Source organism: Lemur catta, chromosome 10 (assembly GCF_020740605.2).
Source record: "Lemur catta isolate mLemCat1 chromosome 10, mLemCat1.pri, whole genome shotgun sequence".
NCBI lineage: Eukaryota > Metazoa > Chordata > Mammalia > Primates > Lemuridae > Lemur > Lemur catta.
Window position 1 is genome coordinate 83,970,022 of NC_059137.1, and position 25,637 is coordinate 83,995,658.

A 25,637-nucleotide genomic window follows, 5' to 3' on the forward strand; every position below is an offset into this window, starting at 1 on the left:
AATACTTAATAAAGAAATACAATTATAAAGTAAGAATGACAATGTTTTAAAATTTTGTTCAATTAAAGGTTTTATTGCTAAATAATGGGCAACCCATGACTTGTAAAGTGTGGGCGACTCACCGCTCAGCTCGATCCTGATGAAGTCTGTGATCCCCAGGTTCTCCATGAACACACCGGAGGAAACTGTGGTCTTAAAAAAGAAACTCACATCGGCAGTAAGTTCTCCATGGAAAGTAGGGAAATGAAGGTATGAAGTCTCGGTGTTGAAGGAAGCTGAATTCCAAAATGACTCTGTTTACAAAAAGACAAAAGGAAAAAAAAATCATGAAACAAAAATAACATTTACATTTTATACCTAGAGGATTATTAGTGCTAAATGTATTAATAATCTATATAATCCTTTACTAGGGGTTCCAAACCGTCATGTCATGTTGTCATGACATCTACAGCCAAGTGGTGATTATTTTGAGGATCAGAGTTCAGTGTTGAGAAAGGGGTAAGGAAGGCAAAGCAAAAGCGTGAGGCCAGTTACGAGATGACACCAGCAGCGCAGTGGAGGTGCTGAGACAGGCCCGGGCTCAGAATCCTTTTGAAGTTGGAGGCAACAGAATCGACTGATGAATTGGATGTGGGATGTGAGACAAAGGGTGAAGTCTGAGATGACTCCAGAGTTTTGGGTCTGACTGGGATGGGGAACAATTTTGAAAAAGCAGGTTTCAGAAGTGGCTCAGTTTGGGACATGTTAAATTTGAGATATCTATTAGGCATACAAGCGGAGATTTAAAGGAGGCAGTTGGATACATGACTCTAGAAGCCAGAGCACAGACTCTCGTTTTCTGTCTTTCTTGCAAAGAAAACTGTCCTAGTACTTCCCACCACAGCAAAAATCAACAACAACAACAACTATTTTTTTTTTACTTCTATTCCAGAATCCATTCTAGGACTACACATTACACTTATTTCTCCAGTCTCCATTCTGGAACTGTAAGTCTTTTCTTATCTTTTTTTCTATGACTTTTTTTTTCATTTTAGCACTTTTCAGTTGAATGTTCCTCTGTTTGGATGTGTCTGACATGTTCATGATCAGATTCATGTTAGGCATTTTTGTAAAAAATACTGCCAAGGTGATTCTGTGTTCTTTGCAGCATACCATACCAGGAGGCAGGCAATGCTGATTAGCCCTGTGACTTGTCATGTTTGCTTTGATTGCCTTGTAAAGTGGTATCTGTCAAGTTTCTCCGGTATGAAGTTACTATTTTTCTCTTTGTAATTCATCCATATTTTGGCACTCAAGGGTATAAAAACATAACCTTACTCACTTTTTCAAACTGTTACCCACTGGTTTTATAATTTATTCATGGTTCTTGATTGAATCATTATAATTATGGCTGCCAATGGTGATCATTCCTTCTATATTAATTGGTTGGCATTCCTCTGTTAGAAAGAGCTTTTCTCTTGACTTTCTATTGATTTATTTATTTGTTTATATCAATATCACTCTTAGATTCCCATCTATTCAATGGTTTATAATCTATAACTTATTTTGATGCTTAAATTGTCTCAAATGTGGTCAGTGGGGGCCCCTTTAAGCTGACAGTCATGTCCTCTTAACAAGTCCCCATTATTTTTTGAACTTATTTTTACTTTTTGTCACAACAAGATGATCCAGGCTTATCTTATATTTTCTCTGCCCCATCTCTGGAATCAGCCATTTCTCCAAGGTGTTGTGGTTTCTTTTAGTGGAAAATGGCAGAAAATGGTGTTTAGAAGCCCAGATTTATGTGCTAGACATCTCTTTTCTACTAGGGTATCATTGCTTCTAGGCCCTTCAGTAGTCAGAGCTAGGAAATATGTGTGTCTGCATACTGCACATACACCACACATACACATACATACACTTCTGTATTTATTCTACAGGGTGTCCCAAAAGTCACCATACATAGGGAAAATGGGAAATTATAGCTAAATGTACCTTTATTTATAAAATAGTCATTACAAAAATTTCCAAAATTTTTCCTTTGTATGGAGACTTTTGGGACAACATGTATACTTATCTATTATGTAGATAAATATATTAAAATCTATGAGTTCACACTAATACCTCCATTTCCAATACAGCACCACAGGGTTCATTTCAGTTTTTCCCCTTTCCACGTGTACAACTCCTTTCTTGGTGAGAAAACTGGCTCCCATCATCCCCAATTTCTTTCCGTATTTGCTTGGTCCCCAGCACGGAACCGGTCTCCTAACCCCAGTAGCCAATTCCTTCACCCCATCCCTGGAGCTCCACTGGCCCCAGCCACCCAAGGGAAGAGAAAAGAATCAAGAAATGTTGTTTTAAAGAAAATAGAGATGAAAATAAAGAAAGGGAAAGAGAAGGGGATTTTTGCAGTAGGGGATATTATAAATATCACACTTGATCTTTTCATACCTTCTAGAGTCCTGTTCAGAAACTGAAGGTGAATGAAATACCCTGAAGAATCTCACAAACGTACCCACATTTGGAGAGAAGTGAGGGGCTGAGGAGAGTTGCCAGAGAGGAAATAATCTAGAAATAATCTCAAAAGTGCAGAGTCCCTACATACCAATGCCTCATGCTAAAATCTCAATAGGTAGGGAAACAAAAAAAACAACAGCTCCAAGTTTCCAGGGGTTAATGCTGAACTGTGGGAAGAACCCGAAGCCTGTGGACATCCTGACAGGAGTGTATGATGCACCCTACCTGCTGTGAGGGGACAACTGGCACAGGCATTTAAATAAATCTCAAAGGTAAAACAGCACAGAGAACGGCCAGTAAATCTGATACAACTCAACGGATCCCTCTCTCACCAACTTGGGATCTTAAATTATGGAAAAAATTGATAGAATGACAGACTCTAGTCCTGTGATTACAATTTAGAAGGGACAGAAATAGGTGTCTGATTATGGGGGGACAGATGTCAAGAAGAATTCAACTATATTGTATATGAATAAATTAAATGTCTGAACTATAAACAAGATAGAGCAGCACAGCAACTATGCACACATACTGTGAAAGGTGGAAGGAAGGAAGGAGGAAAGGAAGGAGGGAGCGAATGTGTACGAGGCAAACTGAATGGGAGGAAGGGAGGACATGAAGACAGATCACAGCACACACATGTGAAAAAGCTGATCCGAAAGAACACAACCCCAGGGAAAGAAAACCCCTGTAAGAGTTTCATAGTATGGGAATAACACAAACACTAATTCAGTAAAACCAGAGCTAAAAGATTAGATAATTCTAAAATACATTAAAAGAGATTTTTAAGCAAAAATAAAATAGAGATCCAAACAAATCATCACTGAAATAATAGATAAATCAGAAGTATCTAGAAATGGAATTAATACGGCCAATATTTAACGACTGAAATTGAAGAAAAACTTAGCATAATCACATTGAATACAAAGAAGAACAAAGACACTAAGGCAATTTGAGGAAACAGAAATGTATGGAGGGCAATGAAATACAGGCTGACATAAAGTCCCAGATGCAGAGAATCCAACAAATGAAACAGAAAATGTATTTAAAGCACAATAATGAGCCCAGGAGTTTGAGAGGTTGCAGTGAGCGATGATTGTGCCAGCACACTCTAGCCTGGGCAAGACAGCAAGACTCTGTCTCAAAAAAAAAAAAAGGCATAATAAAAAGGCATAATTTTTCCTAAAGGAGAATATAATATCAGAATATTTAGGTCAAAATAAGCATGCTTTATTTTAGGAAAAATTAACACTGAATAATTAACACTCGGGCATATTTTGGATAAGCTTTGAAATTGAAGGATAGCCTATCTGTGAAGAACTGTGAAGAATCAGAGATTTCACCCTACGTGCAAACTAACAATTTCGCTTGCCACACTTTCATGGATGCTGATAGAAAACACAACATTTCTGCATCAAAGTCAAAGAACTTTATCAAAGCACAGCAAGCAGCAAAGGCATTAGAATATTCGCATCAGTTCCCTTTATCTCCAAATCTCACAGAGCAATGCAATCCACCGGCCCAGGTTGATGCTACACGCACAGTAGGTTTGCATCTCAGATGAGGAACCCACGGACAAGTGTCCAGGACTTTTTGAGCAAGTAGCAAACAAGCCAGAACTCCTTCTCTCTGGGGAGTGAGTAGCCATTGGCGGCGATGCTGTATTCTCTTTGACCTCCTTAGTTGCCTACCCGATTGGTTACAGACACTGTGTGGTCTGGCACACCCCCAAGAACATGCAGGGTTGCTCAGGGTCCTCACCGGACTACCTCTTTCAACAGAATCCTACACATACTGGAGCAGAGAAGTAAATCAAAATAAACTTAGTCTCAGACTTCTTCACAGCAACAGACAATGCTAGGATATAAGAAACAGCATTAAAACTTTTCTCAGGGAAGTAAGATTTTTATATCCGGCTTAGCTGCTATTCAGGTACTAGGGCAACAGGCAGGTCCTCACCAACTTGACACCATTCTGGGGATGTAGTGCCAATGAGCCCTGGGTGGGTGAGGGAAAGCCTGACCAAGGAATCCAACCGTGAATGAAAACGTTGCAGTAAAAAATATTAATATAATGCTCGGTACCGTATAATGAAAAAATGGTATGTACAAAAGTCTAGAAAAACCAGGTGTATCCCAATAATTTTATACCACTACAGTTGTCTGAAGAATATATGGGCTAATGAATAAATATCCCCAAGCATTTACAAACTCAGGAAATCCTTTACTTAATGACTGTTCTGGAAGAAATACAATAAATGGACAATAAATCCAGCCAACCAAGTAATAAGTTAAAACAAAGATAATTCATCCTCTATAAACTAATTCTTCCTAAGGAAATATTGATCTTCAGTACAGACAGTGTTTTTATGATACCTGTGCTTTTCTGAGATCCATCCTGGTCCCAGCACTGCCACCAATTTTCTCTCTGGCCAAAATAAGGGTATTCATCTACTCATTTACAACCAAAACATGTTATGAAAAGAAATCTTTTTCTTGCCACTTACTGTCCCCCTGGCAGAGCAGCGGCCCCAGGCTATAAGCAGCTTCTGAATGCAGTCGGCCTGTGTCTGTCATCACAACCTGAGTGACCGGCAGGTGCTCCTTTTGGGAAAGGACTATTGTGTCACTGGTCCTAAAAAACAACAACCAAAACCCTTAAAATTATCCTGATTAACATAATGACAAAATTAGCTATGATCTTTTATTGTAATTTGAAACCAACATTAAAGGACTGAACACTTAAAAACATTTTCAATATTTTGAGAGAACAGAGACTACGATGAATCTAAATTGGGGTTTGGCAAACTTTTTCTGTACAGGGCCACAGAGTAAGTGATTTTGGCTTCACAGGCCATGCAGCCTCTTGCAGCTATGACTTCACTCTGCCTGCAGAGTGCGCAAGCAGCCACAGACAATAACAAATAGGAGTGGCTGTGTTGCAATGATAATTTATAGATACTGAAATTTGATTTTCATACAAGTTTTGTGCATCATGAAATATTCTTCCTTTTATTTTTCAACCATTTAAAAATGTAACAAAGACATTCTTAGTTCATGGGCCATATAAAAACAGGCCAGTGGGCTGGATTTGACCCATAAGCAGTAGTTTACCAACTCTTGACTCATTTGCTAAGTGCTGGTCTAAACGACCACAGAGAGGAAAGGGGGCAAACCCAGAAGGGTGGTCATTTTGCAAGCGTGGGGTTTTCACAGTAATTAAGCATGTAACTTCTCTTGTAAAATTAGTCTTACGATAATATCTGAATGATTATTGATTACAAATAATATCTGAATGATTATTAATTACAAATATAAATGGTAACACTAGATTTAGATATTTATTTCATGGAATATCAATTTATCATTGTTTTAAAGTCCTTTTATTTTACCTGGCTATTTCTTTCCTTGCTAACTTTATAGATTGAAAAAATAACTCCATAGATTCAAAACCAAAATAAATATAACACCCTTACAAATAAATATAGACTGATGGGTGTGAAAGTGTCCTGTGAAATGCTGTCTCCAGTCACTGAGTCGACACCCACTCAGCGCTCACCTCCTGCTGGGCAGGCGCTGGTGCCAGGCACTGAGAGCACAGAGCAAAAAATACAGTCTCTGCCCCCAACAGCACACCGGCTATTGGACATCATGAATATTAATTGTTATTACCATCAGCATCATCATCATTCCATGCATAAGTGACTGGGAAAATAAATGCATTCTCTGGGCCTGGAGGAGAAGCTGGGAGGCCTGGGGTCCTGGTCCCAGCTATGCATCTAATTTCCTCTCTGGCCAAAGTAAAGGCATTTGTCTACTCTTTTGCAAAAAATACTTATATTTTATGCTTATATTTATATACCTATGCTTATATATTATCATATATCTATGCCTCCATTGCATGTGTATTCTCATTTACAGACAAAACACTCTTATCCAGCTCCTCATTCTGATACAGAATCTCTATAGAATCTAGTAAATACTTTTTCTTTAAAATGCTCAGTTCTCAAATCTTCCTTTGTTTGGATTTGTGGCAAAAGATCAGAATAACTAATATTTAATCATTGTAATCCTTTTGTATTTGCAAAACAAAGTTTTCCAAATAAAAAAAATTGAATTGATATATCATAGTTATACAAATTTGAGGGGTACATGTGGTATTTTTATACCCATGTACAATGCGTAATGATCAAATCAGGGTAATTGGAATATGCATAATTCCAAACATTTATCTTTTTGTTGTGTTGGGAACATTATAATTCTTCTTTTGTGTAATTCTTGAAATATACAATAAATTATTATTAACTATAATTTCCCAACTATACTATCAAATATTAGAAATTATTCCTTTTATCTAACTGTATTTTTGTACCCATTAACCAACTTCTTTTATAAAAGACTTTAGGCATCAAAATTTCAAATTTGAAAAGATAGAACTAAAATAAAATGACTATATTATTTAAGATTTTCATCCTGTAAAAAAAAAGGCAACCTATAATGCACATAAAGAGATTTAAATTAATATGAATTAAATATCCTGAAAAATATGAAATATTTAATGGTAAAGATTATTTCTTAAAAAATTATTTCTAAAATCAGACTAAAATCCCATTGCCTTACCTAGTTAAGACTCTGTTACTCATGTTTATGCATAGAACAGAGCATGGACTATCTAAAAATCATCACCATTCAGCTTTGGAGTGGACTGATAGTAGACAAGCTAGAAATATATCTCCTGGGGAACGAGGTAGGTCAGTCTGGGATTTTTTTACTAATGTAGTAGGCATCAAAAATAACTATTTCAGCTTCTGTGATTGCCATTTTAGCAAGATAGCCTAGCAGAGGAAATGCAATTCTATTAGTTATTCATGGAGGATGCTTGAATTTTAAAGACCCATTTTGCATGAAAGCTGCAAGTTTCATTTCATTTTTTACACTGAAAGTTGTACAAATTACTGAGAATGTGTAAGGGGAATCCATAGTGTATCTCAGTTGCATTAGGGCAGAACTATAATAAGGCCTTTTTAATCTGAGCACAAGGATGGCCAGCATTTTTCACCAATTTCTAATTGGTATAGGCAGATCCCAATCTTTCCAGATTCAAATAGAATATTGCAGATTTGTCATAGTTACCAGACCTCTTCAAAACTTCCTAATTAATAGGGACATCTCATTTTTCTTCTTTCCTTCCTATTATTTTCTAAAATTTATACTATAAAGTTGGAAATAGTACATTTTAAGGTACAAAAATTTCTTGTAGCAGTATCAAAAGTTCAATAATTTCACTTTTCACTTAAAAGTTCCTATTGCTCAAGAAATTCTACTTTCTAGGAAATACAAAAACTTCTAAAAGCTACCACTCATTGTCGCCAGGGGAATTCATCTGATGCAAAGCAGAGCTATAAATTTGGGGGATTGTTAAGAAAGCTAAAGGGGTGAAATATTGAGTTAACTTTAACTTTTAATGATTTTGGGGGGACAAGATCAGTAATAACATCATTATTATGATACACAACTAATCCACTTAAAAAATTTCCAGGTTCTCAATTTCTGTTTAATTGGTCGATTTGCCTGTTGCTTGGCTGATTCAACCAGCACTAATTGCTACAGCAATATAATCTGTCTTGATACAATTAGTATCTTCACCTTGTTTTCCAGCTTTAAAATTATCTTGCTTATTTTTTAACTCTTAGTTTCCCTATTAATTTTAAAATCAGCTTGCTGAAATCTATACAAATAAATAGAACGCTTGGCATTTGTTTGGAATTTCATTACATTGATAGTTTAATTTGTGGAGAATGATATCTTTAAAACAGGATTTCTCAAACATCAACAGCATTATGGATATTTTGGACCAGATGATGTTTTTGCTGTGGGGGCTGTCCTGTGCATTGGTAGGATGTTTAACAGCAGCCTTAGCTTCCACTTACTACACACCAGTAGAAAAAATTCCCCTCTCTTTGTGACAACAAAAATGTCTTCAGAAAATGCCAAATATCCCCTGCGGGTCAAGTTTACTCTTGATTGAGAACCACTGCTTTAAGATACTGAGTCCATGACAGTAGTGAATCAATCTATTTATTTGGTTGTCTTTAATTCTCTTAATAAAGTTTTATAATTTCCACAAAGGTATTGCAGTTATTCTACATAACTTTACATTTCTGTTAATATTGCAAATAATTTTACTAGGTTTTATAATGGTAATTATTTTATTAATATGATATTATAGAAATTCAAGTAATTTCTCAACATCAACTGATCATAAGTTCAGCAAATTCACTGAACTCTCATTTACCCTGATAATATTTCTTTAGATTACCTTAGATTTTCTATGTTCACAATCATGCTATTAACAGTGCCTACCAGGCTGGTTTCTTCTTTTCTAGCCTTTCTGTTATTTCCATGGAGTACATGTATTTCATTTCTTTCTGTGTCTTTGACTGGCACATGCGCAAGCTTTTAAGAACTGTATGTCATTAATTTATAACACATTACAATTAACAATATAGTTTCTATCATGACAATTTTCTAAAATTTGTTAAAATTCCACTCATCTGCAAAATGTTCTATCTTTGCTTGAGAATGATATATAGTGTATAACTGCATATGGCTGCAATATCAAGTTTGTTAATTATAGTATCATAATATTCTTATCTGCTTCATTTATTGATTACCAAAAATGTTATGTTAAATTATTCCACTATTTTGGGTAATTTGTCAGTTTCCCTTTGCATATTAGTTAATTTTTTTCTTTATACATTTTAAATAATTTGATGATGCATACAAGTGTAGTTAGATCTTTCTTTCCAGTGAGCATTAACCTCAGCATTAGAAATGGTCCAATTTTATCCCTAATGATGCTTTCTGTCTTTGTGTGACATACACAGCTATACCTGTTTATTTTTGGAGTTTGCATTTACCTGATAAATATCTTCCATTCTTTTACTTCCAACTTTACTGAATGCTTGCTTATGTTTTATCTTTTGAACACAAGCTATAGCTTCTTTAAAAATCTAATACCATAAGGTGTCTCTGGCTTTTATTTATTTATTTTTTATTTCATTTCAGAATATTATGGGGTACAAACACTTTGGTTACATATATTGGTTTTTAAATGAATAAAGAGTTCACTCACATTTATTGTGATTATTTGTATATTTGGATATATTTAAGTCATCTTATTTTATACTTTTTATTTTTATTTATTTTTTTAAAGGGCTCTCAAATAATCACACAAAAGTCCTATTTAAATTCTTAGAAGTAAAATAATATTATAGTTACATGTGCAATCATTATAACTATCGAAATAACTTGTGGATTTTTGAAAATAGTTGAATTATATGTCATATGCATATTTTAGAGAATATGTTTGTCTCTTTAAACATAGTTCACTATATGTTTATATCCATATATTGACTTGGAGTATAGTTTAATATTTTAAATTATTATAGTACCCTTGAAATATATTTATTTATTTAATAAACTTATGGAATATTATAATTAATTATTTGACAGAAAATTCTTACTCTAATGGGGGTACTGACTGATCATAAATTATTGTTTTCACATAACATGATTGAGAAAGAGCTGCTGATTATAGGGACAACTTGTGGAAAAATGGTGACCGTTTACATTACCAATACTACTGATCACATCAATAGACACGCACACGAAGAGATAGCAAAATAGTTTTCAATTTACTTCCATTCCTGAATGATATTCTTTCATTATAAACTTCTAACCAGGAAAAACTTTCTAAGCACCTCAATAATTACTCGAGGAAAGACTCTGAATGAAAACTAGGATTAGGTTCTTATTTCTATATCCTAATCCATATTATTATAATTATATATCTTTTCATATTTATTTATAACTTTGATCATAAAATCTTTAGAATTCCATTTTTATAAAGAGAAAAATTAATTTCATTTGAAAAATTTAAATTAAAATTGGAATTCCCCAGCCTTCTCTCACATATATACACCCATATTTACAAAACATACTCTACAAGAATTGGGACAGAATTTGAGAATGGTTATATTCTTACTATTGAATAAGATCTGTCCACTGGAAGCTTCAAATTAAATAAGCTTAAAAAGCAATGACTCCACAATCCCCACTTCCGAAATTAGTATTGGATTTAATTCTTTCAATCTGTTTTCCTCTTAAAGAAAACCCAGGTCTTCTGTCACATGAGTGCAGCCCTTTACTCGAATGAACTGAAGCTGACACAGCTAAGAGTCTCAGAGGACCTGGACCCACATCAGTTTCTGTCCCCTGCCTCACTACTCAGTATGTAGTAGGAAGGTCACTCAATACAGTTAGATCCTCCATGTGGTATGCTCCTCTGGTTACTGCCCCAAGCAAATGAGATACACAGTAAAGTATGCACTTAATACTAATAGAATGTTCTATAACTTTTAAAAAAAAATAAATTTCTTAACATTCTTCAAACCGCATTATAAAGCCACCAGAATATATATAATTCTGGCTTTCTAGCAATGCCCTGCCAAATCTCTCCTCTCTGACCTGTAGGGAATGGTGCTGGGGACAGACCAGTGATCCTTAGGTCTCCTAAGAGTCAGGAGCTAGACACAGGCGGAAGCCCCTTATAGAACAGAGGGAAAGACAATCTCTAGGATTGTTAGAGATGCCCTGCAAGAAGATTTGAATGTGGCTGTTTGTCTCATTATGGAGCTCAAGGTTAACAAATATCACCACATTGCAACACTAGACACTTTATAGTGTACATCTTAACTTTCACAAAAGTATTTTAATTGACAGAAGGTTATATAAGACCTGGGAATTACTGGTGGCCAAATGCAAGGGCAATATAAGTAACCTAAACATTTGTACCACCATAATATGCTGAAATAAAAAAGAGAGGAAAAAAAACAAAACAAAACTACAGGTCAGGTTTTTTTTCCTGTTACTCATTGCATTAAAATTGCATTCATTTTTTTAAATGGGAAAAAGCTGTCTTCGCACCATACATCAAAATATTGAAAAATCAGTGTCTCATAAATCTATATGATGATTCTGTAATTTTGAACTTGAGGAACAGTAAAAATAATCCCCATGGAAGCATATAGTACAAATTCTATTGACAACTCCAGTCTATTCAAGTGTGTTTTTCAAATTCAACAACATTTTTTAAAGTGATTCAAAATAGTCTGTATTTATGCCAACTAAGTAAGTGGACTATCATGCAGTCCAAATGGTAAACTCAATTTTTAGGAGTCAAATTACTGCTTAGATTAGATATTTTATAGCCAAATCAACTATATTGACACCCGATTGACCATAAGATTTTTTTAAAAATAGAAAGTAGTCTACATGGTCTAATTGTTTTATGACAATGTTTTTGAGTTACCAACATGAATCCAGAGATCTAAAACATTTTCACATTACAAATAAAAAACAAGACCAACACACATTACAAAAATAACCTCAAAAACAACTTCTATAAAATGAAGCATGCAATCTACATGAGAAAATTCTTGTGTTCAAAAGAAAGCTTAAAGTACAATTTTCAAATCCTTGAAATTCTGTGTTAGCTGTTTAAAAGTGTGGTCTATAGAACATTTGGTTCTTAAAGCTTTGGTATTGTACTAATGAAGAGTTAAAAGAGTGTGGGAAATTGTCGATTCCACAAAATAAACACAGTCCTTTTATGTAGGACCTCTCAGAGTTTTAAGGTGTTAATGCTTACTGTGAATTTCTAAAAAAAATGATAGAACATGCAGCATTATATCCCAAATCTATTATGACAAACATTTGGAGGAATTCACCTTTGAGTTGCTGCTGTGAGTATACTGTGTGAATACATGATAGATTAATTAAACTTCCAAAGGACTGATATTTGATTTCCAGTAAGTGGAAAACTTACCAGGTGTTTCTATTTTAGAAAAAATAAACTGTACATTATATACTATTCACAGTGAAATATTTTAGTAAATCTTTGGTCATGAAATTTAACCTTTAAATTAATTGATCATATTTCATCAAGACATATTTTTAACTTGCTTGAACATACTTTAATCTAGTTACCTTTTTGTACTAGCTTGTCTGATATTTAATTAACTATGCATAATTAAGGAATAAAAACTACATTTTTGTGCAGGGAAATCATGTGGAAATCACCATTCATTCCGGCCAGCATCACAGTTGCAGTAATATTGAGAATCAATGCAGTTCCCTTCTAATCCACAAGTACACTTTTGAGCATCAGGCAGAGAACCTCCCCAATAAGTGTGTGTTTCATTGGTTCTTCCAACCCACCAGCTCAAGGGGGTTCCATCTGAAAGACAAGTATGAGAAAGATGACATCTACTTGCCCCCCACTACCACCACCCCAATACAGTTCCTTTTACTCCCAGGTTTAAAGTTCATGAACGTGTGTGTGTGTGTGTGTAAAAGAGAGAGAGAGAGAAAAGAATATACCTCAGGAGTTACATTTCACCTCTGCAACAAAGATGTTTCTGTAAGCATGCTAACCAATCTTTTTTCCCCTATATTTCAAAATCTAGGCTTAAATGATTCCCATCTATTTTTCTTTTATTAGAAAATGAGTCCTTAACTTATTTGTACATGATGTTACATACTCTCCATAGAAATAACATTCAAAAAAATTTTCCATCAAAATAAAAACCAGAGTAATTTATACACTAAAGATAAAATTTGTTTGAGATGATCAAATACTTTTTGAGAAAGCTTAATGTTATAAAAAGGCACTGATTTATCTCATGACGTCTTTTTGCTAAGAACACTAGCTGTATGTTTAACATGGTACTCCCTGTCAGGACTTATAAATTTTTTGGAGGAAGATGTTTTTCTTGCATTAGATGGCCTGACTCTAGTCGGAGGCTAAAGAACTGACACTGATAGGGCTTCTTCATGCCTAGGGTGAATCGTATGTTCAGAAACAAAGTGCCCCTGGGTCAACTACAGCTCTGACTAGTGCAGATGTTTAGTACCGGCTCCTCCTCAGCATGAGCAATGATTAAATGATACAGCCAGACCCTGACTTAGTTCTACTCTACTATATTAGGATAAGAGTGCACCTCCCAGTGAAGTCAGGATAGTTGAACAAGGTGTGTAGGCCATCCATCTTAAAAAGAGAAAGCGGGTGAGAGGAGACAAATTTCAGTCATCATGGCATTAGGGCAAGAAGAAAATGGAAGAGGATTAACTCAATCAATTTCTCAAACATAGCTTGACCATTTTGTGCTGTTTTTCAAATTAATTGGCTATTACTATTGGGCCCTGAATTGGTATCTGGAAGTCATGCTAGTTTCTTTCTTACCATTTACTACAACTCAACTGTGACTCATTTATAGATAAGACTGCTATACTCATTACCACCACTGCCACCCACCCATCTACTCATCCGAAAAAAAGAAAGAAAAAGGGAAAAAAAAAATTCTGCTAAGTGTATAAGGAATCATTATCAAGAATCTTTTAAAAATACATTGAAATCTTGACACTAGAAAGTGAAAGATATTTAAAAAATAATATTCTTTTCTTATAATACTACTTTAAAAATTACTTCAATGAACTTTCATAGATTAAAGAGCAAAAAAACTCTATATCCTAATGCACAAGTTTATGTCTAAATCTCCCACATTCCTTATAAAGTAGTAAAAACATATATTTTTTAGTAATAGTAAATATCTTTGGTTCTGCTCAAATGTTTTTAAAGTGTACTAAAGAATTGAGAGAACTATCAGAAAAGACTTAACAGAGAATTTCAGGACTGATGAGGAACATGTAGACTTGTCTGTCCCTGATTCTCCTCACTAAGTATAATTATAAAGCCTGGAAATAATACAAAAGACAACCAAATGGGAGTCCGAAAAATGGAAAGAGGAAGGTTAACTGGTTAGGACCCCAGGCCTGGAGGAAAAGTATAGTGGTTTACATAGCATCTTACAACTCCCCATGCAACAGAAGAATACACACATCTGATGTTTTCTGATCCCCAAACCAGCAACATAAGGAGGCCCAGAGAGGATCATTCCTCCCTCGCATGGCAAAGGGGCTAAGTGGAAATGAAGCTGATAATAAGTAGGTAGGGAAATGCTCTCCTTCTCCAAGGCCTGAGATTTCCCACCTTCACTTAAAGACCCTGAAAGGCTGGGAGGCATCAGCAATGGATATTCTGTAACAACAAATGCCTGACCCGGGACGCAATCTCTACCTCTCAGATGCAGGGTGGAAGGTGGAACCTACCACGAGAATCACAGCCCTGGAAGACCCTTCATCCCAGTGGGCCTGAGCTGCCCTTCCCCCACATAAAGGCACCACCACACATCCCAGCCTAGGGAAGCTCCTTCTGTCTCCCCAAGCAGCACTGGCAGGGAGCAGGAGGAGTACAAGCAGCACAGATAAACCAAACTGATCAAAACAGCCCAACAAAAGCTCTGAAAATTAAATTGTCATTGAAACTACAGCCCATAAAAAATGTGCTAAAACCTACACACCCTAATGAGGGTGACTGTATGCTAAAATAAAAATGTAAATAAGACCCAGGGTCTCCTCATTTAATTGCCAAAAGAACTACCTGGAACACAATCACTGGGAAGATCACTCATCATGCCAAACCAGAAATCGTAATTTGCTGGAAAGAGACAATCAACTGACACCAACACCAAGGATGAATCCAAATTATCTGACAAAGATTTTTAAAGCAACCATCATAAAAAAATGATTAAACAAGCAACTACAAATTCTCTTGAAACATATGAAAAGAACAGCTCAGTAAAGAAGTAGAAGTTATAAAAAAATCAAATGGAAATTATAAAACTGAAAAAATAATATAACTTTAAAAAAACTCACTGAATGGGCTCAAGAATAGAGTGCATAAGACAGGATAGAATCAGCAATCTTGAGGACAGTTCAATAGATTTTACCCAACCTAACCAACAAAGAGAAATAGACTGAATATAAAAAAGACAGAGCCTCAGGGACCAATGGAACAAGAACAAAAGATCCAACATTTGTATCACCATAATCTCAAAAAGAGTGAAGAAGAAAGTGGGGCTAAAAGAGTATTTGAAAAAATATTGGCTACAAACTTCCCAAATGTGATGAAATACATAAATCCACAGATTCAAGAAGTTCAATATATTCAAGAAAGGATAAACCCAAAGAAATCCACACCAAGATCCAGCATAATGGAACTTTTGAAAACTAAAGACAAAGAAAAAATCCTGAAAACTGCTCGAGAGACTAACATCTTACCCATAGAAGAATGCTAATTTCAATGACAGTAGATGACTCATTTGAAATCACAGAGACCAGAAGGAATGATATGTTTTTTCAGGGATGAAAGAATTGTCAGTTACAAATTCTATATCCAGAGAAACTATCCTTCAAAAATAAAATGGAAATAAAAACTTTTTAACAGAAAAGAAAACTAAAAGAATTTGTTCCCTAAAGAATAGGTTCCCTAAAGAATGGATAAAGGAAGTTTTACAAAAAGAAAGTAAATGATAATAGAAGGAATTCTGGAGTATCAGAAAAGAAGAAATAACAATGAAAAGAGCAGAAATATGGGTAAATATATTAATAATACACTATACTTCTTATTAATTTTTAAAAAGATATGTGATAACTGATACAAAATTTATAATGCCATATGATACTTCATGACATTTAGAAGATAGAGGACTTAAAGGGAAATAAGGACTCCATATTTCACTGGAAAAGCTAAAATATTGAAGTTTACTGTCATAGGTCACATATGTATATTGTAATATCAAATAATCAGTAAGAAAATTATAATAATCACCTTAAATATAAATACTTAAAATATAACAATTATAAAGTAGAGATTGGCAGAGTGGACTGGAAAAAATAAAAAACACAGGACACAACCAGGTGATATTTATAAGAAACTAACTTCAAATTCAACAGCATAGGCAGGTTAAAAGTAAAGGGATGGGAAAAGATAAACCCTGAAAAACTAATTCTGAAAGAAAGAATAGCTATATTAATATCTGATAAAACAGAATTCAGAACAACTAAAAATACTAGGAACAAAGAGGAACATTACATATAATTTTTAAAAAGCAATCACCAGGAAGACATGCTGATTCTAAATGTGTATGCAACAAACAACAGACTCTCAAAAAAATGAAGCAAAAATTTGAGATTTCTGGTTTCTAATCTGACATGATTTAAGAGCTTGGAAGTCATCACTCCCATCCTCACAACAAGAAAAAGCTGAACTAACTGAAAATCAACAACTCCCCTTAGTCCCCTTAGAGAATTGAAGTCACAGGGCAAACGTCTTCCCAGAAACTGTAGAGACAGGTAAAAGCAGAATCATGGCTAACGGAGCAGAAGTAGGGGCTAATCTGGCAGGAGCACTTAAGACATAATTGACTAATTGCTGGATACTGAGCAAGGACCAGCTGGAGAGATTCAAAACTCCTGCGGTGGGGGCGGCCTTAGAGGGTCCACACACTTTTGTGAGTTTTATCTCCAGGAGCCCCACCAGGTTCTCAGGGTAAAGACAGGAGAAAAATATTCTCACGTCCCCAGCAGGGGAAGGGAAGAAGTCACCATTTTGAAATAAACCCAGAGCACCCAGTTCTCCTTAACAACATCCTGACCCCAAAGGAACTAGTGTACTAGAGCGTAAAGAGCCTGGGGGAAGGGAAATTTCCAGTACCAGCCCCTCTAGCTTCCTTTCTCACCCAAGGGAAGGGGAAGGAGCCTGAGAAGCACTGTGAAGGTCACATCCCAGAAAAACAGATTCACGAAAAGACTGACCTAATCACAGCAGTGCAGAATGCTTCACCTCTCCCCAGGCCTTACCACCACATCAATAGGTTGCCTGTATAATAACAGGGGGTTACAGGTGGAAGAAATGTAAGCTTCAGACCGTACTTAAGACGGAATCTATAGGGAAACCCCAAATAAAACAAGGGAAAGAAAAAAATACCCCAGAGGAAATTTTAGCCTCTGACACCACAATTACACAATGAGTAAACACTGCCAGGTAAACGTAAAACCTCACATTAAAGGCCTACTTACCTCAGATCCTTTTGCCAATACAACATGTCCAGTTTATAACAGGGAAATTTCAAGGCATGTTAAAGGAAAACAGCACAGTCTGAAGAGACAAAGCAAGCGTCATACACATACTCAGATGTGACAGAGATTTTGGAATTACAAGATCAGAAATTTAAAATAATAATAATTAATATGTTAAGGGCTCTAAGTTAAAAAAGTGATTAATATATTAAGGGTTCTCAAGAACAGATAGGTATATAAACGGAGAGAGGGAATCTCCAAGGAAGAATCAAAAGGAAATTCTAGAGATTTAAAAAAATACAGTCACAGAAATGTATAATGCCTTGGAGGGGCCCATTTGTAAACTGAACCAGGATAAGGAAAGAGTCAGTGAGCTTGGAAATAAGTCAATAGAAACCGCCCATTAAAAACAAAAAGAATAAAGGATGAAAAAACAAAACAGAATATCCAAGGTCTGTAAGACAATTTCAAAAGGTATAACATATGTAACATAATGGCAATACCGGGAGGAGAAGGAAAACAGAGAGGAACAGAAGAAATATTTAAAATAATAATGGTTGAGAATTTTTCAAATTTAGTAACAGACACCAAACCACAGATCCAGGAATCTCAGAGAACACCAAGCACAATAAATACAAAAAAATCTACACGTAGGCAAATCATGTTTACAATACAGAAAATCACAGACTAAGAGAAAATCTTGAAAGAAACCAGAGTAAAATGAAACACCTTACCCACAGAGGAACAAGGATGAGAATCATGGCAGATTTCTTTTAAGAAATCACACAAGCAAACAGAGATGGAGTGAAACATTTAAAGTGCTGAGAGAAAACAAACACTAACCTAGAATTCTATATCCAGTATAATTATCCTAAATAGTAAAGCAGAATTAAAGACCTTTTCAGACACACAAAAATTGAAGGAATTTATCACCAGCAGACCTGCCTTGCAAGCTATGTTAAAAGAGGATTCTCAGAGAGAAGAAAAATGATACGGGTCAGAGGTACATAAAGAAAGGAAGAACATTAGAGAAGGAATTAATGAAGGTAAAATAAAATCTTTTGTCTTTTTCTTAATCAGTGTACAGGCAACAGTTCAAAATAATAATAGCAACAATGTACTGGGTGATTATAGCTTATGGATAAGTGAAATGAATGATAGAAATGCAATAAGGAATCAGACAGAAGAACTGAAAATACTTTGTTATAAAGTACCTGCACTATCAATGAAGTGGAACGGTGTTATTTGAAAGTAAATTAGTTATAATATATATTTCACACTCAAGGGTAACCACTAAAACAATTAAAAAGAAGTATAATTGATATGCTAGAAGAATGGAGAAAATGGAATCACATAAAATGCTCGATTAAAACAAGAAAAGAAAAATGAGAGAGGAATTCAACGAAAAAAAGAAAAAGAAAAAAAGAAAATAAAGGGCAACAAATAAAAAAGAGTACAACAGGGTAAATATTACTCCAAGTATCAATAATCACTTTAAATATGAATGGTCTAAATATACCAATGAAAAGACACAGACTGTCAGAGTGGACAAAAAACGAGATCCAACTGTATGTTGTCTACCAAAATCCTCTTTAAATATAAAACAACAGATTTAAAGTAAAGGGATGGAGAAAAATGTATCATGATAACACTAATCAAAATAAACCCAGAGTATCTATATTAATTTCACACAAAGCTGACTTCAGAGCAAGGAAATTATCAGGGATGAATAAGAGCATTACACAATGATAAAGAGGTACATTCTCCAAGAAGATACAATAATATTTAATTAATGTGTATATACCTAACAACAGAAGAGTCAAATGATGTGAGGTAGAAACTGATGGAATTGCAAGGACAAAGAGACAAATCCACTATTAACACTGGAGACTTCAACACCCCTCCATCAGTAACTGCCAGATCCAGGAGGCAAAAAATCATTAAGGATTGATTTGAACTGAACAGCACCATCAATCAACTGGATCTAATTCACATTTATAGAACACTTCATTCAACCACCACACAATATATATTCCTTCCAAATACACACGCACATTTCACTAAGCTAGATCACATTCTAGGCCATAAAACATTCTAGCAAATTTAAAAGAATAGAAATCATTTATGGAACATAGAAATAGACCCACAGAAATATGTCCAACTGATGTCTGACAATGTTGAAAATACAGTTCAATGTAGGAAGGCCAGCCTTGTCAACAAATGGTTCTAGAGCAACTGGACATTCTTAGGCAAAAAACCAACACAAAACAAAACAAAAACAGAGAGTGTACATGCACCTGAGTGCCTTGACCTAACTCTCACACCTTATACAAAAATTATCACAAAATGAGGCATGGAATTAAAAGTAACATGTGAAACTGTAAAACTTTTAGAAAAATGTTGAAAATCTCTGGGATTTAGAGGTAGGCAAAGAATTTTTAGAATTCACACTAAATGCACAATCCATAAAAGGAAAAAATGATAAATTGGACCTCATCAAAATTAAAACATTTGCTCTATAAAACACCCAATTAAGAGGACGAGTAGACAAACTACAGAATGGGAAAAAATATTTGCAAATCACATATCCAAAAAAGGACCAGTATCTAGAACACATAAAGAACTCAAAACTCAAAAGAAAAATAACAAAACAAACCGATCCAATTAAAAAATGAAAAAAATGCATAGATATTTCACTGAAAAGGATATACAGATATCAAATAAGCACATGAAAAGATATTCAATACTATTAGACATCAGGGAGATGCAAATTAAAACCACAATAAAGATATTACTATACACCTATCAGAAAAGGCAAAATAAAAATTGGTGGCAACACTAAGTGTTGATGAGGATGTGGAGGAAATAAAATCCTTATACACTGTTGATGGGAATGGTATAGCCACTCTAGAAAACAGTTCAGCAAGTTTTTATAAAAATAAATATGCAATTACCATATGACCCAGCAATTGTACTTTTGAACATGTGTCCCACAGAACAAAAACTTGTGTTCACACAAAACTTGTACATGAATGTTCATAAAAGCTTTATTTATAATAGTCCCAAAGTGTAAACAACCAGATGCCCTTCGGTGGGTGAATGGGTGAATGTGGTACACTCATACCATTGGTTACTACTCAGCAATAAAAAAAGAACAAATTATTGATACACACAACAACATAAATACATCTAGAGAGGATTATGCTGAGTGGAAAAACTCAATTGCAAAAGGGTACATACTGCATGATTCCACTGACATAACATTCTTGGAATTTAAACAAAACCATAGAAATGGAGAACAGATTAGTGGTTGCTAGGGCTTACAGCCTGGTGAATGGGAGGGGCAGCAAGTGTGGTTATTAAGGGGCAACATGAGGGATTCTCATGCTGATGGAAACATTATGAATCTTGACTGTATCAATGTCAGTATTCTGGTTGTAATAGTGAACTATACAGTTTTGTAAGATGTTACCATTGCAGGGAACTGGAGTAAAAGGTATTCAGGTTCTCTCTATTATTTCTCACAAGTATATGTGAATCTACAATTATCTCAAAATTTAAAAAAAGTTAAGTAAAAAAAAAAGAAAATTATAAAGAAGAAATATATTCTCTTTTTCAAAAGAGAAGAAATAGGTAAATTATCAATGACTGGAGTAGAATATTCAATTTCTTTGATTATTTAGTCCCTAGCCCAAGAGTTTCCAAAAGATCACCTGGGGATCTTTTAAACTAAAATTCCAAAGCTACACCCCAGACAAATTAAATCATAATTTCTTGGTACGGGATACAGGCATGATTACAATACAGAGTCAGATGTTACTTCATTTTACAGTGTTACAGAGTATAAATTAAAGTTCCTCCTGACTTGTTCGTGGCCACTAGTAAGGTGAAGCAGGTCAGAACTGTCTTATCATAAAGAAAATTTAGGCTACGCTATCCTCCTGTTTCATCTCTAGCCTAATTAGGAGATCCTGGCAATATCAGGGCCATCTTAGATATTTGTCTAAATTAAGTTTATATTTAAAACTCTCCAGTGGCAGCTTTGCCAACGTAGCCATCAGACATACAAATGAGGAGTGTTTGTATATCGAGCCTGTAGAAAAGGGACACTATTTTGTTCCTAAAGTAGTCTGATAATCTCACATTTTTTCACCTTCAATCATCTATTCTCCAAATTAAAAATTTGATTTTGTTATTTTAGAATAATCCTTATATCTAGAAATAAATCCAAGTAGGTAATAGCTAGCAAATGCATGCATTAAATACTAGTTTCCTTGCTGACCTGTGCAATGTCCAAGCTGTGGGCCAGTCCACACGTGGTGCTTTCCTGCTGACTCACTGGGTAATGTGGTTTTCCAGTTCCATTAGAGGTTTACTCCCATGTGACTTGCTCAGTTTCTTCACCTGGCCTGGCGTTGCCTAGTTAACTAATCCAATGGGTTTTGTTACATAGTCTTGGTTTAGATTGCTATAATTATCTTTCTTAACTGATTAAAATTCAATAGCAATGAACTAATACATAATTAAATTTTGTAATGCCAACCATAAATATAAAAAACTAGAGAGGTAGGAATGAGAATTTCCTACTCTCTGAATTTTCTTTAGGTGATCTCATTTATGTAAGAAATCCTATGAGATCAGAACTATTGGGTCCATTTCACTTGAGAGGAAAGTGAGCCTTAGAAAGAGTAAGCAATGAGCTAAATTTCCACAGCTGCTAAGTGGCAGTCTTGGAAGGTGAACTTCAGATTTGGAAATGGAACAAACCCTTTGCTTTTTCTAGTAGGCTGAAGTGGCTGACAGGCATCCAAAGAAGGGATAGATCAGTCTGAGAAGGGACTCAAGTGGGGACAGCACAGGTCTCCCACAATGCGTAAGATTTAAGAGAGTGAAAGGCAGTGGGGAGACCATCCAAGTGGAGGAAGTGGTAGAAAGCTTCTGGCCTGGGGAAGAACACGGTCTGGCATATTCCAGGGGCCAAGTGGCCATGAGAGGTGAAGATTAGGGAAGGCAGGACAGGCGTGGGCCAGGCCCACCTCCAGACAAGAGTCACATACCACTTTTCAATTTAACAAAAGATTGTGGATTGAAAATTTAAGAGTGGCTTCCATGGCCAGGTGCGGTGGCTCACAGCTATAATCCTAGCACTCTGGGAAGCCAAGGCAGGAGGATCTCTTTAGGTCAGGAGTTCAAGACCATCCTGAGCCCCGAGCAAGAGCGAGACCCCATCTCTACTAAAAACAGAAAAAATTAGCTGGGCATGGCCTGTAGTCCCAGCTCTTCGGGAGGCCGAGGCAGTAGATCTCTTGGGCCCAGGAGTTTGCAGTTGCTGTGAGCTAGGCTGATGCCACTGCACTCTAGCCTGGGCAACAGAGAGAGACTTGGTCTCAAAAAAAGAGAAAAAAAGTGGCTTCCTTTTGCCACTAACATATACTATTTTTGATTGCTAAATTTAAAAAAATGAAAGGCAGACTTCAGTATTTAACTATCACTAATAATAAAGTTTTTGCAGTAAACCATATGGCACCTGTGTTGGGGAGCAGTGGGGAGTTCTGTAGGAGACTGTGGGAATTCTTGGAAAGAGGAAGAAAAAAATGTGCCTCTGACTTAAGAGAAGAGGGTTATGTTGCAAACAGAGCTTCCTAAGGGTTACTTGCATTTATGAAGATAAAGATATATGTTGGATCATTTGGGAAAAATGAGAGACCAGCTGAAAAAATCTCGCAGTAACTTCAGTTATTATTTCATCCTCTACCAAACTGGGGGTGGTGGGTCTGGGGAATACACAGTGACAGCCCGGCATAATGAGATACTCTAAAGGGAAGAAGCCAAAATGGTACAGAGAGATTTAGAAGTAGACTTTGAGAAGAGTAAGGAGGACGCACTATTGGTTCCCGCTGGTCTTCGGGAAACACCTGGGTTAGACTGAACCCACCCTATAGCCATCATGTCCTAATTGTCAACAGAAAGCTAAGTCATAATGTTATTAGCAAAATTCCCCGTGAAGCACTAGTCCTGCACGGGATCGCTGACCGTCTATCAACCCGCAGGAGAGCGCTACTTATTGCCCTTTGGTCCGATCGAGACCCGGAAGGCGCTGGGCGAGCGGTCGGGGGTTGAACCGAGCGCCACGTAAACGACCCCGGCCTGTGCTGGCTGGAAACGCAGCTCACCTCCGCCCGCGCGCTCGGCCTGCCCGGCGTCTGCCCTCGCGGCGAGCGCTCGGCCCGCCCTTACCTCGCGCGTCCGGGAGCCGCGCCGTCCCGCAGCGCAGAGCCAGCCGCTGCTCGCAGCGCTCGGCCGGGCCCACGGCGGCCCGCAGCTGCCCCGCGCCGGCCGCGTACGCGAAGGAGGCCGCGCCCCGCACCGTCACGGCGTCGGGGCCGCTGTGCCGCACCACCGTCCACGCCGCGTCCGCTGCAGAAACCGGGCAAAGAGGAGGCGTCACTGGGCTGCAGAGGCCGGCAGGAATGCGCAAAGCGAAAGAGTCTTCGTTTGCGTGAGCTTTTTAATTGAAGTTTATATTACTGCGTGTTCGCAGCGATTTTGAGGGTTGGGTTTGTATAACAGTGGACTTAGCCAGAACTGGGCCTCCAATAGAAAGTATGTTGGGGGAACTGATGTTCAAACTTCTGGGACATCATGTCTGTAAGTGTATCATGCGAGCGATGACTTGCTAGTTCTTAAAACTATTTTTTTACGTCTACGCAAGCATGAGACCAAACTCTTACTGGCCTGCACATTTTTTTTTAATTATCTGTTTTCCTCGTCTGTACGTGCGTCTGTTTCTCTGATTATCAAATAAATGTATAAAAGATACATTTGGGGATAATGTGAGCCACATACTGGCGGAATATAATAAGAATCAGCTCTATTAAATAAAATTGTTTAATTGTGTCAGCTTCTCAATCAGTGACCAAGCACTGAAGAGTCCCGTGCCTTGAGCATCTAACAGAAGTATTCCAGGTGGTAGCGCCGAGAGCTGCCTGCTTGCTGACATAATTTCCGAGGTACTTCTGTCACTTTGGGTACTTATATTTGTTCTGATAAAATAAAAAACAAAACAACCTAACAATCTCTTAAGGGGAGAAACACACCTTGGGTTCTTTGAAGTCTCCAACAATGACTCAGGCAGTGTAAAGCATCACCCAGCTACATTTAAATACCTGCAGTATTATGCAGTATTCAGTGGAAAAGAAGCTGACTTCAAGTCATCTTGATTCTACTACATTGGTGCTATCTGGTCCTTTAACCTCTAAAAAGATATATTTAGTATAATGGACATTTCCCATAGGAATTTTCCTACCTGGAGAGATTGGATAACATTCTCATGGAGATATTTTTAAGAATTAAGAGTCAAGCAATGCAATAGGTTTCACGTTGAGAAATCACCCTCCCACACTTTCACATATCAAGATTTTTAATGGCTTGGCTGCCAAATACGCATGAGACAAATTTTACAGCCTTACTGTGCTTACACACTCCTAACATAGCAAGACAACAATAAAAAACAGAGATCCAAGAAAAGAGGGACAAGAAAACCAGAAGTGCTACTGGAATATCCTTTTAGTCACAGACGTTATGGAGAGCAAAGACATAATGCCCACAAATGAGCAGCATGTACAGAAAGAATCTGTGAATTTAAATAACAAATGCAATTTTAAATTAATTGGTCACCTGGCTCACTGTACTCACCAAAGGAGGCTCAAAGTGTCCTACAGCAATCTCAGTTCCATAGAGTCTTCTTTTAATAATATTCCAACTAAGCATTTTTTTAATTTTAGAATTTTTAAAACCTGGCATTATTTTCTGCACATCATCTACTTTGCATTCACTTTCAAGTCTCTCCTATCAACTGACTGAAATACAGAGAAACCTTACAGGACACTAAGGTAGGAACTGAGGGTAGTGGAGCACGTGCTGTTTGTTGTCAGGTGCTCATGGTTTGTCGTACGGTGGGAGAGAAATGATGGTCCTGAGTAGTTCACATGGGCTGGTGGTCAGTATGGCAGATTTGCAGCACGCATGGTTAAAATGTAGGCATAGAAAACGTCCTCAGTACTGAGAAGGGAAGTGTTGAGAATATATCTGTAAAAC

The 25,637-nt window shown here is 36.4% G+C and overlaps 1 protein-coding gene across 1 annotated transcript in view; it reads right to left on the bottom strand.

Annotated features, from left to right (window-relative positions):
- LOC123646099 (contactin-associated protein-like 3) overlaps nucleotides 1-25,637 on the bottom strand; it is a 202,134-nt gene that overhangs the window by 27,632 nt on the left and 148,865 nt on the right. The window contains exons 13-16 of the mRNA XM_045562762.1: nucleotides 23,778-23,957; nucleotides 12,642-12,798; nucleotides 5,006-5,133; nucleotides 123-293 (exon numbers count right to left, since the gene is read on the bottom strand). Of these exons, the coding sequence (XP_045418718.1) occupies nucleotides 123-293; nucleotides 5,006-5,133; nucleotides 12,642-12,798; nucleotides 23,778-23,957 (636 nt within the window). The remainder of the gene's footprint in view (nucleotides 1-122; nucleotides 294-5,005; nucleotides 5,134-12,641; nucleotides 12,799-23,777; nucleotides 23,958-25,637) is intronic.